The sequence below is a fragment of the Grus americana genome, chromosome Z (genome assembly GCF_028858705.1).
Source record: "Grus americana isolate bGruAme1 chromosome Z, bGruAme1.mat, whole genome shotgun sequence".
NCBI classification, from domain to species: Eukaryota; Metazoa; Chordata; class Aves; order Gruiformes; family Gruidae; genus Grus; species Grus americana.
Window position 1 is genome coordinate 57,698,214 of NC_072891.1, and position 23,401 is coordinate 57,721,614.

Consider the following 23,401-nt stretch of genomic DNA (forward strand, 5'->3'; position numbering starts at 1 on the left):
GAATGTACAACAGTATTTTTAGTAGTGCCATGTGAAAACTATATAAATATGTCAGTGTTTATTATATTCTAGTTCCTTCAAGGACACAGCCTAGATCTTTTATTGTCACATTCCTGAATGCTGACTAGGAGAAAAGCTCAATGAATTTGGAAAGTCATGGTACTGATTACAATAATTGAGCACATTCTGATATTTTGGTTAAAAGCAAATATTTACTGGGAAGAATAAAATAATTTGTATTAATAAGAATTACATCCTTCACTTTTCTCCTAAGTAAAGGAGAAATTATACTTCTAGAGTATACAAACTACTTTCCAATACTATAAACATTTGAGAGAACAAGAACTTTCAGACACATGTTCATTTAAGGGAAGAAGAGTCTGTGACATAAGGGTCTGCCTTAGCAGACTAGAGCATGTGATTTGTCTGCAATTGGTTTTGTCAGCTGACTTTCGAAACCAGATTGTAAAACATGCCAGAATCCATAAAATCATAGAATCATAGAACGGTTTGGGTTGGAAGGGACCTTAAAGACCATCTAGTTCCAATCACCCTGCCTTGGCAGGGACAGCCTTCACTAGACCAGGTTGCTCAAAGCCTCATCCAACCTGGCCTTGAACACTTCCAGTGATGGGGCCTCCACAACTTCTCTGGGCAATCTGTTCCAGTGCCTCACCACCCTCATCGTACAAAATTTCTTCCAAATATCTAATCTAAATCTACCCTGTTTCAGTTTCAATTCATAGGTTTTCAGTATTCCTAAGGCTAGCCACATTATATTTGAAGTTTGGCACTCCTCAGAGGAACCTGGATAACAAAAGCTGGTTACATTATGTAAAAAATTATCCACGTGAAGTCACTTGTAGGTCTCGTGTTGCTACTGCCTTACATCATTTATCTATAATTCAGAAATCCCTTCAGAATTCCCATCCCTTTCCCAACATGAGAACAAAGTGCTTTGAGATGTCTGAAATAAGAAAAAACATGAGAACTACAAAAGACGCTATTATTAGCAATTGTTAATGTTTTTTACACATGTATGCAGCATTTTTAGTTAATTCATCAGAAAGTTTTATACCATATATTTGACATGTGCAGCTGTAAAAGGGAAATTGCCACGTGAAAACAAGCACACATCTTTTGTATAGTATAAAACCAGGTTTTAAATAAATTGTCCTGTAAAAGCTGCATTCTACTGAAATCTAATATTTGGGTTGTTTTATTATCTGTTCCAGACAAATTAGTGGCACCTCAGCATACACTACTTAATACCTTCTGAGTTTATATATGTGCTTTATATTGGTCTCTAAAGGTTACATTAACCTATGTGAGATGGAACTTGAAATACCAAGTAAGGATAAATGCTCCTTTAGAACCAAAGTGATCTTAGATTTTGGTTTCATCAGATGTAGGTTAGAGAAACAAATATAATTAACATTTCCTATGTCTGTCTAGACAAAAAAAGAGATATTAATTACTTTTTTCCTAAGAACATCCAGATCTTGGGCAGGAGTTCTCAGGCTACATTACAGTCAACACAGAGGGATCTACTATCTATATAAAGATGGTTGCAGCGGCAATCATCTTCATCAGAGGATGTTATGAATTTTAAGTAGCTGGATCAGAGATACTAGTGAGTTAGCATATAGTGAGCTCCTGGGGCAGGGAAGAGTGCTAGATGGTTGGGACAGAAGTTCTGCTGCTGCTGTGTATAAATGGCCTTAATAACCTTGAGAGGCCTAAAAGCCTACAGGGTGGAATACCTACCTATACAGTGGGAGCCATCCGTGGATGTGACATAACCCCGTGGGCAGACGCAGAAATAACTTCCCATGGTGTTAGAGCATTCACCGCCTTTGCAGATTCCTGGGATGATGCTGCACTCATCAATATCTATCCAAAAAGGAAAGGACATAGGTTAATTAGCAGAACATTTGAACATACTGTATTAAAAATGGGGAAAGAGAGTTTCTTCTAAAATGAAGTTGTTATTCAACTCAGATTGAGTAACGTATTGCTAGTGTTTGCATACTGCAAATCATTTTGCTTGCCATCTAACAGACGCTTTCCTTATACATTTAAGGAGCACACCACTTAAAGTCACAAAGCATGTGAAACCAGTCTGGGATTTCCTCTAAATGACACATACTGAGTGCCACCTCTAGGAAGCACACAACAGTTACAATGCAATACCAAAATACACATCCTGCTTTTGAGCTGAAGGAAGGAGGATGGTACAGCAGCCAAGCATGACACGTCTGGGCTTCTGCAACCGCAGAAATATTGCTCATCAGATTTGAGTGTTTTCTGGCATTCTAATACTCCAACTGTAAGCAAGAATTTTGGCCAAGTTCTCCAAATGCAACCAAATGTTGCATTTTTACTTCTTCCCAGATATTTTTAATCCATTCAAATGTTTCTGCTAACTAAAAGCAGTGGTCTCATCTGAACACTGAAACAACTTTGTATGTAAATACACATAAAATGAGACGTCATCAAGCTGATAAATGAGCTGCCGTACATAACAAAGGGCTGCTAGGGCACTTGACACTAGGATTGAGAGTACCATGTGCTGTCCCAGCACAAACTGGCACCAAAATGAGGAGCTGAGGCAATGAGAAGCAATAGAAAGAAGTTGTCTGACTGTATTTTTAGAGATGTGAAGCATAGCAGGGCAAACTGGAATGGAAGAAATACAAACGGGAAGAACAGCTTGAGAGCAAAGACTATGTTGTGGCCACTTATCCAAATGAGCCATTTTAAGTAACTGCTTCATTCTACAACTGCAACAATCTTTAGACACATGAATACTTTTAAGGTTGTTTTAGTAACCTAATTTTGCTTTTAAGTGATCTCTGTGCATTAGCTTTTTGAGTGGCTTTCAGTGAATGTGAACCATGGCCCAGGTTTAACGTGGGAGGCGTACTGGGAAAACATGGGCCAGCTTTCTAATTGGCTTTAGATGAGTTGTTTTCCAGTTGGAATGATATGATACCACAGGTTTTGCATGGCTTGATACCAAAGATAGTCACTGGTACAAGACTTTGGGTTAACTTGCTTCTAAAAATCTGGATGCAGTACTAATTCAAATTAGCTTTCATATTGTGAAACAAAAATCAAACCCAAAAAGTCAGACTGTTGAACCCAGACTGTCTCATGTCAAATAATGCAGGAGAAGCATCAGAAAGCGTGTATGACAGAAATTATCTTGTGACAACATTGTGAGGGTCTTCACATTCCTTGTAAGAAAGCCTTTGGACCCCACAGACCATTCCTTGCACTTTTACACAGACTTATCATTTCCTTGGACCAGTCACTCTAGAAATTCTCTTGAGATGAATGATATTTGAGAAATAAACTTAACCAGCTATTATTTCTTAGGAGGCTTTTATGTGATGAATACTTTCCTCCCTCCCTCACTACATTCTCCACACTGAAAACTCAAAGAAAAGGAACAGTGCCAAAAAGATCTGGCATGCACAGGGACTATATTAAAAAGGTAACTCCTTACTATGGGAAGGTCTACACATGAAGAACTCCATTTAGATATGAAACCTACAGAGAACATTCAAGTACTGAAAAGAAAATTAAGTTTTGTAACAAGGCCACTAACAATGTGAAAACTGTTCTTCGTAAAGTGAAGGTATGAATAAAACAATGCCTCTCCCACTAGCATGTCATTTGGAGTATCATTGTAGAAAGGACAATTTATCTTACAGGTAACATGTCTTCAAGCTTCCTAACTAGTCCATACATACAAGCATCCTGTGGCCTTTGTTGTTTGTTTTACACTATGAAGCAGAACCAGAGGAAGCAAAAATTTTGTCTTTTTAATAAGGTTATTTAAGCATTTCGGAGGATGCAAAAAGTTTAAATTTTACATTAAAATACTTATGAAATGATGACAACTATTCCAAATATTTTAGACATCTGTTCAAGTATGTACAACAGAAAGTGTAAGTTTTGCCAAATCAAAACACTTCTAAGAAATAATGCCTTTACCTAAGACTTATGCACTGCAGAGATTCCAGAATTCCAAATGATGGTATAAATCAGACCCAAATAATTCCCCAGGAAATCTCTGAAATCTTGCATTAATTTACTGTATTAAAGACAATATATATAATGTGGTGAACTGCTTACCATCTGATTTAATCCAATGAAATGAAACCATGTGTGTAAATCAAAACAGAACCGGAACCAGCTGCATGCCTTGTTGAGATCTTTCATGCAGTACACATAGCAACCCATAAGTCTTTTAAATATGAATACCATCTTCTGTATACACACACAGTCTGAAACATCACATCAGAAAGACCAGCAAGCAAATTGGACGAAATGAGGACTCTGCAGGAAGAGCTTACTTTTTCTGGAAAGTGACACCTTCCCAATGGCAGAGTCACTGGATGCTCATGCAAGAAACCTCCCTTATTTTACCATCCCTTGAAGCACACCTTTGATCTCAAGGAAATACTACACTACTCTTTTTCATCACAACTGTAAAATAAGTTCCAAGACTCATTCTGAAGTTCAGAGGCACTCAAACTTTGATAAAGATATCACCAGCATGGTTATCTCAATTTACCAGCAAGGAAATACTGTCTGAAGATGCAAATGCTGTACACACGAATGAGATAGCACAAAGCTCGTAGCATCTGCCACTAGTGAGAGACAAGCAAGTTAAATTTAAGTATCCCTGTGCTAGGAACTAGTTACATAGAATTTTCAAAATACATATTTCATTCAGTCACCTTCTTAGAGAGTAAGTCTTAAGTTTTGTAGGTTTCATAGCACTTATTTATCTTTTTGGTTTTTGATAACTGAGGTACAACAGCAGCTACTATACATAAGGAAAAAAAACACAAGAAAAATGAATCTATAAAAATCTGACTATGAAAACCAGCAGGCACTTGAAAACTGAAACTTTCCCCTTCATTTTCATTCTGTTTGGCACAGGTACTTGCTACTTCAAAGGCAGTAATCTTAATTACAAGAACACAACACCTGATCTTCTACCAAAGGAAACCAAATTCTAAACTAGTTGGTTATACTGTACAAAGCCCATTGAGGTAATGATTATGTAGAGTTTGTAACTCTGGCAAGTGAAGACGTAGGAAGGAAGTAGTTAGCCACTTCTGCAAAGCTGCAGTTCCTAGACCATCCTTTTCACCTGGCTACATGCACAGGAGTTTAACACTGTCTAGGGCTCTTGTCCAAGAATGACAGGGAGCTGGGAAGGGAGGAAGTACCTTCCTGAAACCTGGGCAGTGACCAGAGTGGAAGACTCCACAGTCTTCTCCATGTGGAGAGAAAAACATTTTAAACCAATCAACACAGAGAACCCTTGTGGAAGAATAATTATCTTACTTACTGGAGCAGTACCAAGTCAGTGGACTTTTTGTTTCACTAGTTTTTGAGCTAAACCTCTGTCTCTCCTTCTCCATCCCTGGTTCTTGCATGTGCAATTATTTCAGCAAGACCTCTGTTACCTCTGACTGGAAATTCTGATATTTTACCTCAGGAAGAGCTATTTTTAGGATGGCTGATTGAAGAAGTTACTCAATTTCCTCCCTTCCCCCTTCCAAAATACATAAATTAATGGTCTTGGGGGAAACGCTCCAAAGACAGTAAGAGGACATGCTGTCCTAATGGTGAAAAAGACTGGTGGCGTGAATGGCTGCGGTTCCAACGTTACGAGATGAGAAAGCCAGTCTCAATGTGAGAACCAACTTAAACGTGTGGCATAAACTTTGCAGGTGTGAGTATTAATAGGTGAGTTTCTGCCAAAAAAATCCAGCCTGGCTACCTGTCATCCAGAATTCATGACTTTTACTGCTACAGTATGCAGTATTTTATGAATAACTGAATTCAAAGTACCAGAAAAGGGGTTCTCAACTGCTGAGTTCTGAAAAAGGGTTCCCGGAAAATAGTTTTAGCCTATAGTAATACCCGATAGTATCAAATCTGAATAACATACAATGTAATGAAATCATACATTAAAGCAGGAAAACTAGAAAAAGAACTGTTTCATGTAAAAGGTTCTTTGCATTTTGGTGTCACTTTTTTTAAAAAAAAGGAGTTAGCCTGTGCCATATAGTACTAGCCCTTTGATGTCAATAGTACAGCAATATATATTTTTGGAAGAGCATCAGAGGCATCTTACCTCCTAGAGTACTTTTGACTGTAGAGGGTGTCATAACTAACTATATTTAGTCAAGGAGTACGATGTATTTTCAATTTGAGAAGAGTAAGTGGAACACATTTACTAGATCCTTGAAGTACTAACAAGTAGTAGTACACCTCTTACGTAAACCAGCAAGCACAACTGAAAGCTAATTTATCTTCTCAGTTTATCTGTCCATGTCTGAACAACCCACAAATGTAAGTTCTGTTAATTCTGGAATACAACATTGTAAAAATGAACAGAACTTAATTCCTAAAAAGACAATGAAAACTCAATATATTGTAGATCAAAACTTTTAGGCCAAAAAAGAGAAGGATTTGGGGTTTTCTTTTGTTTACTTAAGATATCACACCAGTGCTCCAGATATCTGGAATTTGGTACAACCCCTGTAATGACCTTTTCCAATTTTTTTCAGCTCTGTGCCCATTCCTTGAATCCTTCCATGATTTGCCCAGTAGTGGAAGGAGTTGTCCTGACTACTGTGGAAACTCTATCGATCAGGAATATAGAAAAACTTATAAATAAAATGAGTAACATTGAACTCTAAGCTGCATTAATTTTAAAGGTCATGTTTTCTCAAATAGCCTAAGCTACCTAGTTATATTTCTGCACATGAGGGCATACACATACAGTTACACATACAAGTTGCTCTCTTGCTTTGGAAATCCTTTAAACCCTCTTTACTAATATACAATTGCCATCATTTTCTGAAAGGTCAGCGTCAGTAAACTGTAATCTGAGGCTCAAAATAAATCTGATAAACCGAATATGTGATTTTTTACTGATTTTATTTCTTTTAAAGAAATATGGGAATATAATGGAAGCAAACAGCCTAGCAAAGCAATGTTTATTGCTTAGAATAGTTCTAGCAAAATCCATTATGGCACAAAAAGCACAACATGAACATTCCTACTTATTCTAACAATAGCTATTGTTTCCAGGAAGAACACAGAAGAAAAAACCCTAACCCACAAAATACATCTGGATGTTTAAGAGCAAAGGATATAGCAGTGGATCTCAAATCCCTCCTTCTTAAGTAGAAGACTTGCTGTTAAATAAAGAAGGTCTGAACAGTTGGTGTAAGATTCCAGCCTCTTCCTCTTAACACTGGAGCCTTGTCTGGTTACTGACTCCAACTTGGATTTTGTCCTTTGTAGCCAGCAAATAATATTCGATCTGTTTTTCCATACTTAAAGATGAGAAAGGAGTGAGCAGAATACTCCATACTACATCACTTCTATATAATATTTTAAATAAAAAACTTAATTAAAATAATGCAGTTTCTGTTAAATAATTTCTCAGTACGTGTTCTAACTCAGGAGACCAATTCCTTATATACTTCCCAGTGGCCTAATCCATATATAGAAACAATCTAACTTCAGTCAAATGACCAGTCCCACTAACTGCAAGTGTAATTGTTTGAAGGACTCGCTGTAGATTTATCCTATAAATCTCACATTGAGAGATTATGAAATCTGAAAGTCTTTATTAAAAAAAAAAAAAAAGCCTAAAACTAAAACTATGGCTTGGCTTTCATTCTCTGCTCCATTCCTGGGATAATGTAAGCATGGTATTATGCTGGTATAATTTTGGCATTAGCACCTTGGCTGTGAAGCATGGGGAAATGGACAAATAATCGTTTCATTATGGTTTTTTTCCCAGAAAAAATGGTACAAACTGGGCACTGACCGTTGTTGTCTGCATAATTCCTTGTGGAGAATTATGTGATCAGGGAAGCCAGGGGGAGAGCTGTGACCAGTGACCAGGGACTAATTAGTACCTAACTTCTATTACAGACAGAAGTTGCAGAGGCTTAGAAAAAGCAAACCCAGAGCATATGACCTGTTCCGCAATAGGCTGCCAAAAAAACAGGAAATGAAACCCCATTGATTACTGAGCTATGAAATAATAGCAAATATTTCAGATTTCAGATGACGTTTCACTTCTATTATGTACAGTCCCATAAGCATCACAGATTTTTAAGCAGATATTTGTTAAAAACACATTCACCTTTTCCTGTGGATACTATCAGGGAGAGCTGTTGAATAACATTTTTAATAATTAAACCAAAGCTTTAGACAGGTTAAAGAATTAGAAGGCAAAGAATGCTTTAATTACTGTTTACAGAAGGAAGGAAACATGTCACTGAATAAGTTCTCCTTTTGGCATCAAAGCTGCAGTGCAGATGCCAGGCAGAAACATAACATATATAAAATGACCTGCATTTTTAGGATCTCTATGAAAACATCTATTTGATGTATTTTAACTGCATCCTTGTCTGACAGGAGGTATCAGGTCTCCCTCACATGGAGCTCTTCTAGGGTTAACAGCAGTTAAAGCATGAGCACTGCTGTGGGCAGATTACAGACATCATCAGAACAGGGACTTCATTTATTGAACTGAGACAGTAGTCCATCATAAGAGATATCCACATGCTGTCTCTGCTTTGATGATATATTTATCACTCACTGTAAGGAACAGGGCTAAACATAATGTGGGCAGCACATCCTAGTAAAATCTTTCTTTTTTTGTGGGACGCAGAATGAGAACGTAATCATATGTAAGAGCTAGTAGGATTTTTCTTGCAGGGAGGTGAAGAGGAAGGAGTGGCTGGGTAGGATACAAGAGAGGCCCTCAGTGAGGCATCAGCAAATAGGAAAGAGAATTCTAACTAGAAGGAAGAGGGCAGGGTGCTTCATTTACCCTTCACAAGAGCTCTCCTTTGGGCTTGCCCATGTTGGAAAAAGTGGAAAGGAGGTAACTGAGACCATGTATCCACTGCTCCTGCTGTTTTTAGAAAAGCATGCTTATCAGTGTGGCTTCTTTCTCCTCTCCACTCATGTGGAAAAAAGCCCAAAGGATGAAGCTTCCCTTTCCATTCATTGTGAAGGTACCCACTGGTTGGGATGAAGTTTGAAAGTTTTGATTTCTTTCGAAGGCATGGCAATTCACTCAAATCAGTAAAGTGTTCATCAAACTCACAAAAACTCAGCAATTTTCTGTTGCATTACTTTAAACTATACAGAATTGCTGCTCTTAATTATATGAACGTTTACTGAATAAACGTGGTCTATGTTTATTAAATTATGCTTAATAAACATGGTCTATTTGACTTTACATCTCAATAAGAAGGATATTTCCTATGTATTTTTTACTTACTCAGGCTCTTCAACACAAACTATACATAGCAGTAATTTCTTACATCCATTACCAAACCTGCCCCATTTGCTTTTTTGCACAGTAGTTAGTAGGCTGAAAATACTTACCTGTACTAGAATATTTTGGACATTTTTGAGAAAACAAACAAAAACCTAGTAAGTTAGTTCCAGTTATATGCTGCTTACAGATGCACTCTTTATCGATAGTTTTAAAACACGATAAGCACTTGAGTCAGACAGGAAAAACCATCTAATGCAAAATATGAACAGCGAAGTAGAAACAGATAATGCTCTGAAGAAAAAACAAAAAGTAGACAACTATTCAGAACCTTTTCTCTCATAACTAAAGCACTCTAATGCTTTACTTAACCACTTTTTAGGAATGTTCTCTGACAACATCACTTACCATCACATTTTTGAGTTGCTTCATTCTGTTTGTGACCAGCAGGACACTTGCACTCATATGAACCTACTGTATTAATGCAGTTTCCTCCTTGGCAGACTCCAGGGATAGCCTGGCATTCATCAACATCTGCAAAGACAAAAAAGTATTACTTGACATAAGACACAAAATATCATCATGGCTTTTGCTGATAGACAGAGAGCTCTGAAATTATTCTTTAAAATAACCATACTGCAAACCCCAGCACCTTTCTCCACTTCAGCATCAATATAAGATATGGCAGTAACAGCAGTAATGTGACTCAGACCTTCATGTGTGTTGCATTTGATTCCATATAAGCTCAAAATGTATTACATATGTTGACTTATGACTTACATAGCTTTAAATATTTAAGAAGTGTATTTAAATCAAGTCTGTACAACTTACTGTTGTTATCCCATGCCCTCTGATCTTCCTCATATATGGCAATTACAAGATGCAGAATCTTATTTCGAAAAGATCTCTACCTGCACATATAGTCCACCTTAACTAGGTATGATAATTCTTGCAGGATATTCTTTCTGGACAGAAGTCAAACTACTCAAGTCAGTAGAAAATAGGTGCTATTCAACCAGGGTAAGTTGTATGATCTGCATAACTTTATTTACTGAAGTAATAAGTAGGACTAGAATTTCATAGATTTCTTTAGGCTGGACTGTCAATGTTAAATAAGTGCTCTTAGAAAATACATTGACATTTTCGCTTTACATCTTATTTTCAGTAACTTCCCGTTGTATTTTATTATGTGCTATTTCTAGTTCAAATTGTGTTGGGATTTTTGTTCCCCACTCTCATTTGTTTATACATAAACCATCCTGTATTTCTCTAGGTTTTTACACAAAACTATCACATGACTCAATGTGTAAGTGCAAATGGGTAGTTAAAGTAATACCAAGGATCACAGAGGCCTCTATGAAATAACCGGTGTTAAAGCAGATTGAAAATCTTTGTACACAAGGAAAGGGAGAACAAGTTCTACACTAGCACATAATACACATACTATATGTGGGTATTTAGCTTCTCATTAGCTCTTTTAAAAAGTTCAATTAATCTATAGCTATCAGAGAATTCAGAATTAAGCAACCATACTAATTCCTTCACAGCAAAATTTCACGTGCATCCAAACTTTCATAGAAGAGAGAAGGCTTGGAAGTTTTGTTCCAAAATCTGCAGAAACTCTTCTGTGAGATTTCAGGTAATATTCCTCATCAAACAGTTTGCCCTTTCATAGAAGAGGCAAAATCAACTGATTTTGCTAGTTCTCCACACTGTGAAATAGAAATAAAGGAAAGTGTCTTTTGCAGGTTGTAGAAAAGGGAGCCACATGGCTTCCAAGGAATTTACTCTGTGCAGAAGTCCATTGCATACTATTTTATCTTCTTGGATTACAATTGAGTATGGAATTCAATTGTAGAGTTAAAGCAATTCACTGCCTATTTTTTAAAAAATACATTTTTATTTCAGTCTTTTCTCTGCTATGATTTAAATACCTATTTAAGATTACTATATTTTTGAAGCATTTAGTAAAAATCTTTTTCATCTTTCCCCCCATATTTTTCATTAGTGCCAAATAAACAAAGAATTTTAACCATTACCCTATTTTCTATTTTCAGTCAGTTTTCCTGTTAGCTTGTATGCATTATTAAATGAAGCAGCTGGTAAACTTTATTTAAGATGCAGAAGAAAGCATTTCTTTCCTCTTCATATTCATGTTCATTTTCTTTCTCTCTACCTTTTCCCTTCCACAAACAGCTCTCTGCCACTGAGAATGTAGAGAACAGTGAGATACAGATGGCGTATGACAAACATATTAATAGTAGAATACAGTACTCCTTTTTAAGAGGATATTCATTATCTCAAAGCCCTTACAATACACTGAAATTCCACATGAGTTTGTGGATTATAGTACTTTCTCAGGTTTTGTTACTCCTGGTGTTTGTGCTATAGATAAAACCTATGATAAAACCCGCTTTTTCATTTAAGCAGATATGATTGCTCATGGTGAAGGAAGAAAGTAATTTTTTTTTTAACCACTGGACTTGGTTTTAAGTGCATTTGCTGGAGAAGTTTGCATTTAGTTCCTGAATCTGCTGATTTAGTCAGCACAGTGCCATCTCCAAATGCAACACTTAGATTGCAAATGGATTAAGGACTTTATCAGAGGCATAAACTTTCTGCAACCATTTTTCTTTGAAGTAAGTAGTACTTGGTGCAATTTAGTTTGCCTGGAAAACAAACTTTTCTTCTCTGAAGTGTTTTAAAGACTTTGGACATGATTTAGCAACATCTAGACAGAAGATGGGGTCCATCATTTATTCAAACCCAGCCTATCCAGTAGCTCTTCTCTGAGTAAAGCTAATATGGTCTTTATCTTTTGACCCCTGGGCCTCAAAATGCATTCATCACACACAGTATGTCTCTGCCTTGTGTCGTTTATTAATGCTTATTTGAATTAAGCCAACCGTGTACCTTTCACTGTTTTGTAAGTCAAAGATGTCAAGTAATAGTAAATTAATGGCAGTAGCAGTAGGAAATGAATACTTTCCAGAAACAGAAAAGGTATCACTGAAGCCTTGACGTGAATAAAATTTTAAGATTTATTGATTCCATTAATTTCTTTCAATTCCAATCCTATGGTTTTAAAAGGACAAATAAATGTCAAGCTCTGCTGAAGTCTGAAAAGCCAATCCCAATTATGCAACACAGTGTAGTGCTTGTCCAGCAAAGAGAACACAAATGGTATCACTACGAAAGGTGAGATTCTGCAAATCTTTGAATCACATACACTATCTTGCTTTTCTGTGCTAATATCAATCTTAATTTGTAAGGGCTTATATCTTAACTATTCTAAGTCATATTTAAATGTAAAGAGAGTAAGTATATTCAACTTAAATGTTAGCTTAAAAACATATATACACAGTAAAAGCCTGACGGTTTTTTGGTCAGTACCACCTTTTGATGAAAATCCAAGTTTGTTTTAATATATCATTAGCGTTTTGGAACTGAGTAAAGTCAGAAAGGAAGAAAGTATTTTCTTAAAAGGGCATACTTTATGAATTGCTTTCCAAATGCCATTTTAAGACATAAGAATATTTTTTCTGAAAATACAACAAATTTGAAATAAAGCATATTTTTATTTACTTTCTATATCTTTGACAGTCAGGCTAAGCCAGACAAGAGTTTTAGCAATATTAATTACCAATTTACTCAGATTTTTAACACAATAAACTTTTTGCCATAAAGAGAAAATTAGATTAATAACTCTTTAGATACAGTTCTGCATACAGAGATTCAACACGCTACAGATTAGGTAGAGTGTTTTCATGTGTTCATAGACTTGATAATATCTGGCAAATGAAACAAGGTTCTTCACTTTTGCAGTTTTCTCTGCAAAATGCCTGCAGGATTTGCACAGCTAACTTTAAACATGTACCTTTGAAAACACAGCAAAATTCAGCTTCCCTTTCTGATGAGTGGACTGTTTCTCAAAAACCTCTGAAGAACCAAAATGTTCAGGAAAAATAAATCCTCTCAGATTTTACAAAACAAATTTTGGAGAGTGCACTTTTTATTTACAATGGTAGTAATAACAATTACCCAAATACAAATTTGCCCTTCAATTCTACCTATAATATGTATGGGGAGTTTCTTTGCAATGGATTTGGCATGTGGGAACTAAAAAGTAAACTGGTCATCAATACAATGGAAGACTGTTGGTTCTTCCTCTGCATCCTAGAAAACAGAAATACTACAAATACAAACACACAACAGAAATAATTCTAAGCTTTCTTAATTTTTTTTCCTGTTTTAATACTTATTTGCGTGACAGCAGTATGGGCTCCTAGATGACACTGTTAATACTGTCAGTAAACCGGACACATTAATTCCAAACGCTAGATTATCTAAAAATTATCACCTATTACTCCTCATTGTGAATTTGAACCTTCATCTGTCTTCTCTCTTTTGTCCAGTCCATGTCAGTGCCTTTAATAGTCAGTACAGCATATTCTACTACAGAACAGATTTTTGGGATATTATCTCCTGTAATGGCTATATGTACTTAACAATGTCAGCAATGGTAGCAGGAAGAAGAACCTTCATATTTTCAAAAGCTATTCAGCCAGGACTACTTCTTCTCTCCTTAGTGCAAAAAATTAACTATGTGAAGGGAAAGGATGTAGCTGAGAAATGGACTGTTGAGGAATGAAGGGAGGAACTGAGAAAACATCCAACACAGGATTTCTGCCGTTATGCTGTTCCTAGGGCTGCATAGCAATGCCAATAAAGTACTTTCAAGTGGAACATTTAAGTTCCTCCTGCCTGAATTCTTGGGAAGAGGGATGTCTGAACAGCTATAATTCCTGTTTAAGCAATGACTGAATGGAAACTGTTGGGGAAAAAAACCAAACCAAACCAAAACAAAACACAAAACCAAAAAATCTGAATTTTGACTGATTTTGCTTCTCTAGTTTTTTAAAAGCTATTCATAGTAATAACATAGTAACAACACTACCATAATGTTCTACCCAAGCACATTACTCAGAGAACATAATTAACCCTGAAAAAGTGCTAAAGATTGCAATGCACATATCCTGTGAAGAGTAGGAGCAACTTCATACTCAGTAGTTACATCTTGTCACACTCTGACATCTAATGCATATTGAAATTATGACCTATTTTCCAATATCAAGGCTTGCAAGTTCTACTGATTTTGACTTGCTCATATTAACTCCCAAAATAGGCTATGTGCTGATTTAAGTATTCACTTCAAAACTGCCAAGCATTCAAACTATGGACTGAGGGAGCCTCATCTAATTGGTATGTGACAAAGATACAGTTTTACTGAACACCAAGGGGGTTCGTGTTCCTTGAATAAAAGGCACTGTAAATTTGATGTCATCAGCACAAAGAAAAGCATTGAAAAGCATTAGCCAGTATTTGTTTCTAAAATCCTCAGAGAAAAAAATTAATGCTAGTCTCATCTGACCTTTCTATTTCGTTAAATGAAACCTCCTCAGATAGGCGTTATCACACTTGGAGAACAACTGCTTCCTGAATTGCTAATACTCCTCCCAGGTTAAAATTTTTGTAGCACCCCCGCCCCGAGCTCCATCTTGACCCCTTTATTTTCTTCTTCATAGTTTACTTCTGTGCATTCATACCTGCTATCATTATTGCTGCTTCTGTCTATGCATAACTCACAGATCTACCAACCTTTACTCACTGTATTTGGATTAAACTCTCCATTCACCTTTCTCTGCCAGGATGAGTTTGGCATAGAAATTTTAAAAGTTGATTATATTTCCCTGCAGTATTGCAGTGTAGTGGCAAGTACCTCAGTCCCAATTTATTCAGCATACCCATTGGCTCCCTCCTAGAGTTTCTACTTTAAGTGACTGTTTGAGGGTTTTTTGACTCCTTGTGAACAACACTGCTGTATCGCTTTTTTCTAAGACTTTCATACATAGCTGTAGCAAAATCTTGCAGCTTATTTCTACAGACTATGTACTCTAATATGGAGTTTGGAAAGGTAAAGTGTCTCCACAGTGTTAAGTGCTACATCCAGTCCCTTCCTCCAGTAGAGTGGTTTGATAATTCAGGACAGAGTAGACAACATGCTATTAGCCTGCAAACACCACAGAACTTACATCAGGAGGAATTACTCAGAGCTTAAAAGGGACTGTCTCGACTGTTAGAAGTAAAGGCAATGATTTTACACAGCAAAGAAATTCTTCATCTCTCCTTTTATCTAACTTTTCTTCATCTGTTTGTGCTTTACCATTATCTTGTAACATCACACGCTGAACCCTGCTGACATAAATACCATCAGATCTTCCTACATAGTAATAATATTGTTCATCCATCACACAAACTAGACTACCACATTGTTTCTATGCTTCCCAGTGGAATTCAGCAATGATGTTAACTGCATAACTTAAAAATATTTGCCACATTGGCCTAAAAAGAAAACACAGTATTGTGGGCATGGGTGCTAAAGAGCTCTACTGATCTCTCACATAATTTAAATGAAGCCACAGAAGCTATGCCAGGATCAGTTTGGCAGAGAAGTTTTAAGAGTTCATTATATCTAGCCAACATCTCCGTCATACAAAGGAGTTTGACTTGGAGATTGTAACCAATGTGCATGCCTTCAGTACACTGTTTCTGTTTATGACATTGTTATGAAAAGAATGTCTAAAACATACTAATCACTTCAATATGAACAGTAGAACATAAACTCTTATACACAGCTAGAGCCCTATTTCTGACATATAAGGAAAAGCACAATCGAATATTTCTCCTTGGTATAATTTGGATGCTTTAAGCAGCATAAGCATAGAACAACAAGAAAGCACATATTTGAAATTAAGAAAAAGGTTGCTTAAAACTACTCTAAGTATTTTAAATAAAATAGATGCCTTTGCTAAGATGATGCTGTGAGGAGTTCCATAGAAGTGAATTTGAGCTAATAACTTCAGTCGTAGTTTCAGGTCAACCATACCACTGTGTGAATGAAAACTGAAGGAAAAATCCAAAAAGATGTTTCATCAAGTTCTAAGAATTAAAAATCGTACAACATCTTGATTTTCTCTCAATTTTTCAACTCAAGTTCATAGAGGACACTTACCAAGAACTCTTAGGAGGAGATCTGAAATAGAAATCCAGCCAAACAACTGACTTTTTGTTAGATTTGTGCAATTTTAAGCCATTGAACTATGATGCAGTGTAGGGGAAAACAACACTAAGAATAATGCTACAATACATGGGGCCACGGAGAAGACTGAAAAAGAAGGGATAGGGAAATAAAAGTGAGAAAAGGAGAACATAACCTAGCCTCTTTTGAAGTAGTAAAGGAGTAACTTTCCTGAAATCTTTTAAAACACCATGAGCAACAGAACCTGCCTGAATCAGGATGTTTTTCACCGAATCACAGGCTGGTTGAGGTTGGATGGGACCTCTGAAGGTCATCTGGTCCAACCACCCTGCTGCAGCAGGGACACCTAGAGAACGTTGCCAAGGATCATGTTCAGACGGCTTTTGAATGTCTCCAAGGATGGAGACTCCACAACCTCTCTGGGCAACCTGTGCCAGTGCTTGAGCACCCTCACAGTAAGAAAATGTGTCCTGATGTTGAGGAGGATTTTCCTGTGTTTCAGTTTGTGCCCATTGCCTCTTGCCCTATCACTGAGCACCACTTTGAAAGAGCTTGCCTCTGTCCCCTTTGCCCGCTCCCTTCAGGTATTTGTATATACTGATGAGATCCTCCTTGAGCCTTCATCTTCTCAAGGCTGAAGACTCCCAGCTCACTCAGCCTTTCCTCAGAGGACAGATGCTCCACTCCTTTCATCATTTTCGTGGTCCTTCATTGGACTCCCCAGAGCAGAGGAGAGATCCAGTAGCTCCATCTCTCTTTTGTTCTGGGGAGCCCAGAACTCAACAGAGCCCTCCCAAATCTGGCCTCATCAGAGCTGAGGAGAGGGGAAGTATCACTGCCCTCGACCTGCTGGCAATACTTTTTCTTCCACAGTCCATGATACCATAATCTTTCTTTGCTGCAGTGGCACATTGCAGGTTCATGTTCACCAGAACCCCCAGGTCCTCTTCTGCAATGTTGCTTTCAAGATCATCAGCACCCAGCAATACTGGCTCCTAGGGCTGTTGTTCCTAAGGTGCAGGACTTTGCACTTCTCCTTGTTGAAATTCATGAGATTCCTGTTGGCTCATTTCTCCAGCCTGTCCAGGTCCATTTGGATGGTAGTATGACCCTCTGGCATATCAGCCTCTCCTCCCAGTTTGGTGTCATCTACAAACTTGCTGAGGGCACACTCTGCCCCATCATCCAGCTCATTAATGAAGATACTAAACAGGTTTGGATGCAGTACTGGGGTACAGTACTAGTCACATTTTGCTCCATCATCCAGCTCATTAATGAAGATGCTAAACAGGTCTAGACGCAGTCCCTGGGGCACAGTGCTAGTCACTGGCCTCCAACTAGAATTTGGACTGCTGATCACCAGCCACCCTCTAGGCCCAGCCATTCAGCCAGCTTTCCATCCACCTCACCATCTGCTTATCCAGTCTGTATATCAACGTCTTATGGGAAACAGTGTCAAAGCCCTTTTTCTGAATTACCTAACAGAAATTCTTGCTAACACGTACATACACACAAACAAATCCTGCTGTATGCTTTTTGTTATTTTGTAAATAGGGAATTGAAGTAGAAAGTTCTCCAGCACTAGGGGGATTCACCTATATAAAAATTTAGAGCAGATCATTCTAGTCAACTTTATCACTTTGCTAAGAAGGATCTTAATTCTGTCACAGAGATCTGCTTATGCATGCAATGCCTGCAGTATCCTGGCTGTGCTGTCTCACATGGATTTTGGAAGCCAGAAGATATGGATACACAGAGACAGATAACTAACATTATCATTGGAGATACCCCCATCCAACAGTGCCAGAACATCTTTCGTATTGGTCAACATACAGTTGGACGCCACCGGCAAGATACTACTACAAAACAGACTGGTGCTAGATGCCCTCTTGCTCAAACAAGGTCAAGTGTGTGCACTCATCAATGCAACAACAGACTGTTGTATCTGGGACTCTGAACATTACTCCTTCAAGGGGCAGATATCAGCATAGGGTCTGACCACAGCACTTACTTCGTTTCCATTGCTTCTTGGGAAGGTTTTAAGAAAATACAGCCTGGAAACTGACCATGTGTGCCAGCCTGTAACATAAAAGTAGTACATTCTCCTTCGGGAGTTCTAGTATCCTCTGTTACTGCATTCTTTGTGCAGTTTGTCCTAAAATTTAGCCAAGCAGCTACAGGAGAACAGATACCTATCTCAGGATAGGTGGACTGTAGTCACAACAGAAAGGAGGAGCAGCACATATCTTAATATGTGGATGATGGGGCAGAGTGTGCCCTCAGCAAGTTTGTAGATGATATTGGATAAGGCAAGAAAGCTTTCCCATTTCTCAAACATTTTATGAATCTAAACATAGAAGACTACAGTCCTTCCTTACTCATGCATTTTCTAGCCCTGTACAAAGAATCCAAACAGAACATCCAGAAGGTTCACTATTTGCTTTATCTAAATGATGGGATTAAAAAAAAAAAAAAAGGTCTGTACAATAACTCCCAACCACTTCAGAAAGAAAACAACTCAGTAGCAAGAAATAGTGAATTTTTCAGTAGAATGAAGGAAGCATATATTAGTTAAGGGCTACAGCAACATAAGCCAGTTGGCTGATTGGTGCTCTCCTGCAGTATCTGATGGCTATGCTCAACAGACATTCTGACCTTTTCATGCTTTGTATTTATAGCTCCTTGGTTGGCATTATTTTTTCCCAGGCATTCAAGTTTTATTCTTTAGTACACTACCTAAATCTGAAAGCAGCAAAGCATATCCAAATTTTATCAAAAGTAAGATGCAGAACACACACAAGGAAAACAATGATTTTGTTTTAAGTGGATGCAAGGTTTTCACGATGCCTATCAGCAACACAACAGTCATGCACAATGTAAATCAGAAGGCTTACCTTGACACGCTCCACTGCGAATATTAGGAATGAAGCCACGACGGCATGGCTGAGGCTGAGCAGGGCACATTTCACAGGGGTGACCCCATGCACGCCCAATGGTTGCACAACAGAGGGCTTTTGTGCAAACAATTCCAGTCAGCTGGCCCTGACACATCTGGTTGTTTACTTGTGTGAAACATGGGCCTGTTCTGTAATCTGGAAAAAAGGAAAGATCACTATACTATACAATACAGTGTACAAGTAACTACAGAAAGAATCCATTTTTAATCCAGTATGTACCTAAATTAAGAAAATTTCAAGAGGACCTGGAAATTTAAGTTATGTTACTACTTACAGAAGTAGCATGACACCTTCCACTGAATGTAATGTTTTTCACAAGGTTATCTTATCTTTTAATTTATTTCTTTCTGATAGATGCAAGCAATGAAAGGCAGCTGGACACAAAACTGATCTGCGCATTTGCAATGTATCCAGTAAAATCCATAATAAGTGGAAAGTTTGACAAACAAACAAGCAAACAATCAAAAGAGCAGATCAGATTAAGCAAGCAAAGACTGGGAACTGGTTTCCTTGTTTCTAAGTTACTTCATGGCAATTCATGGGAGGGAACTACAGACCACAGCAGCCCCACATTTGTTCACTCCACATTGATCAAGGTCCATGCTGGTGACCATCACAGAATCAACATGCCTGCAGGAATGCTTAGTGCAAAATAGTGCTACCTAAGGAGAACTAATTGGTAAACCACCATTTATTTTCAGAGGAATAACATGAGATAATATAACCTATTCAAGCTATATTGAGTACACTGAATATAGCATACAAACTATTTGAAAATATACTCCTAGTCAAATTCCTGTAAATAGTTAACTCATTAAGGTTCAACCTGTATAAAGAGAAAGATTTTTTGACCTTATGAGGCAACACAACTGCGAATAACAATTAACCAAAATTCTCTAGGAAAAAAAGAGGAAAATGCAAAGCTTCTGCTCAGACTCAATCATGTGAAAGAAGGCGTAACAGTGGGGTTATGGCTATTCTTTTCTTTCCTACTGAAAACAGACTCCAATACTAATATGTGGTTGACACACTTTCTCTAGCGTGCAATTGGTCTTACAACCAAGCTACAAATGAGACAATCAATGCCTTCTAGAATTTGATACTTTCACCATGAAGAATAAAATAAGAGCTTTGACATGTTTGGAAAGGGAGAAAATGGTCTTCCCAGCAAGACCTCATATTAAGTTTCCTTTGCCCTAAGACACAAGCGTCTTAAAGTAAAAGCTAGCTCAAATAGAAATAAGTGTTCTGCTCCCCATCTTTGATAAGGTTCATTCAGGTATCAGTCTGGGAAAGACTTTTGCACGCAGGTATTTATACACATTGGCAGTTAATTTCACAGTTAATTTAAACTTAATTAACTTTAAATAAAGTTAAGCAAGCACATAAGTATCCATAACAAAAATGCCTTTACAATAAAAGGAGATTAACAGATCTTAAATACTTGGTAAGGACTGTGAATTTTAATCTTTCCTGATTTTCATTAGAAAATAATCTGCAGAGTTATATCTTTGAGCTTCCCCTGTGCCCATCAAGCCACAAAGATACTACTTTTAGTAAAATAGGTACTTCATAAAAGGAAAAGGTTTCAGTGATCTTTCATCCAACATACTAGAAGACAAGCAGCTTTACAGTGGTCTCAGTTTAATTACATCTAAGGCCCTTGCCAAATTGGAGAGAGCTGAATTTTTAACATAAAATACAGATCCTGATGACTGATAGCAGAACATAGCAATCTCATCAAGCTATAGCCTTGTATGAGAATGACAAATATTTGAAACACAAACTCCAAGCATCACAGATTTAAATTCCAGTAACTCACTGTAATCTTGTCTGGATTTTAGTTAAGAGGCAAGGGTAAGGAAAAGACTCCATCACAGACTATGACTGTATACTTCTTTCATATAAAGTTTACTCAGGTGTCAGAAAGATTGAATGTGATAGACCACATTTAACCTGCAAATCATGAACCATGGTCAGTTTGCTATCGGAAGAAAAACAGAACTGCTCAGAATTTAAGAACTGAAAGAAATGGAATTACATCCTGAGTCCAGTGAAAACAAATGGGAATTTGGCTATTGAATTCTATGACAATACTATTTCATTCTTGGAAAACAGCATTGCACTCTTATAGCAAACAGCTGTATTATAATTTATTGCCTAATATTATCTGTAAAAGCATTCTCTATGTCACACAGCAGAAGTAATGAGCTTCATATGCATGGAAAAAGCTTTTACTACTGCTCAACAAGCAGACTCCCATTCCAATGTAAACTAAGTTATATACACCACTAATATGATAGTAATATAAACGATTAAACTCATTTCGTTTCCTCATTAATGACTGAAGTACAAATAATAGGCAGATTCTGGGAATGTCTGTGGTCTAGTCTATGTATTGGGAACTGATTGATTGACTCTAACCTGCACATTACAGAATTTTTGCTCAAGTGCTGACTGCAGTCAGATCAATAAAGATTGAATCTTTTTTTGAAAAACAAGATTGATTTTAGACTCATGAAAGAGATTCTCAAAAACATGAAGCTGAAGAAGAGAAAAGGATGTATATGGGTAAACCTGAAAGGACCACTTATGAGCTGCAAGCAACACTGAGAGTCCCATTATAAAATGTAACCACTATCAGAAGAAAGTAAGATTTCCAGTAGTGCAAGAAAGCATGATCTCTGTATCCACACAGATCTGTATTGGAATACCAAATCCTGTCCTACTTCTGAAGTTGTATTCTCCATCAGCCCATGTAGGCATGGATCTATTCCTGGGGGGCTACTCAATGTGCAATTCCTCTGCAGAACTTAAGTATGATGGCTGGTCATGCATTCCTTACTCCATGCATGTCCAGTTCTTCATGGGGGAATGCCCCCTATAATGAAATCCAATAATGATTTATTATGCAACTCTAAAATTTCCAAAGCTTACATTCACCAAGACTGATAGTCTTCTTAAATCCAAAGCTCACTTTTGAATCTCCATTCAGAAGATAAGTAGTTCTGCTGGACAGTACTGTATTTTTGTAGCATCTGTTCTCTGAGGTACACATTTTTATAGGACCAATCTTTGGATAACACAAAGCAATTACAGTAGGAGAAGAAATACAAATAATGTATTTTTCTGCTTAATGGTTGGTGATCCATAGGAATATTCTGAGCAGAGATCTTCCAAGTTAAGAAGTTTGGAATTCAAACAGACAATATTAAACTTGGAACTTAAACTTGAGTTGTAAATTGTGTTTGAGTTCCGTTACCTTCCCTTAAGACATAAGTTGATTATGTGTATATTTTCTGTCAACCCTAGTAATGAAAAGTTCAGTTTGGAGAGTGTAATGAAAGACAGATTACAGAATATAACCAGACTACAAAGAGTGTTTGTGCAAGAGAATATGAATGAGTTACATACAAGAAGGAGTGATACCAATACACCCATTGCTTAATATATCCTACTAAGTATTGAACATCTGCTCTGGAAACATATATATTTATATATGCCTACCTGTGCTGTAAAAATGGAGAATGCATAAATCATAATGTTTAGGTTCTATAACCAAGCAACTTCCATCAGTGTAAGTCTACAGGAGGGCATCTAAAAATCTGACTACTGCAACTTAACAGTAGAACAAACACAACTATTATTAAACTTACAGGTAGATTTACAAATAAAAATAAATTCAACCCAAAATGCTTAAATCCTGAATGATACTTCAGAATAATGACATACAAGCAACAGATCTAAACTCCTAAGAGAACGCGTGGCTTATATAACCTTGGGCTATGGAAGCATAAACCTAGCAGCAGACCATTTCCAGATAGCAACAGGGAAGTAACCTGCTATCTGCACCCAGCAAGAGTGGTTCTTTGCACAGCTTTGGCAACTGCATTTCAAATGGGATGCTGGAAAACTGGAAAAATTATGCAAAGAGTCAGAAGAATAAGTTAAGATTTCAGAAACATGTTTTATACTAATATTAATATTTTAAAATAATATTGTAAT

At 37.2% G+C, this 23,401-nt stretch overlaps 1 protein-coding gene across 5 annotated transcripts in view; it reads right to left on the bottom strand.

Annotated features, from left to right (window-relative positions):
* FBN2 (fibrillin 2) overlaps positions 1-23,401 on the bottom strand; it is a 169,338-nt gene that overhangs the window by 113,157 nt on the left and 32,780 nt on the right. For all 5 annotated transcript variants that reach the window (XR_008574594.1, XM_054808952.1, XM_054808951.1 and 2 more), the window contains exons 6-8: positions 19,334-19,531; positions 9,749-9,874; positions 1,768-1,893 (exon numbers count right to left, since the gene is read on the bottom strand). Coding sequence is in view for 4 of the 5 variants with exons in the window: in XM_054808952.1 (XP_054664927.1) it covers positions 1,768-1,893; positions 9,749-9,874; positions 19,334-19,531 (450 nt within the window). In the remaining variant the exon portion in view is untranslated. The remainder of the gene's footprint in view (positions 1-1,767; positions 1,894-9,748; positions 9,875-19,333; positions 19,532-23,401) is intronic.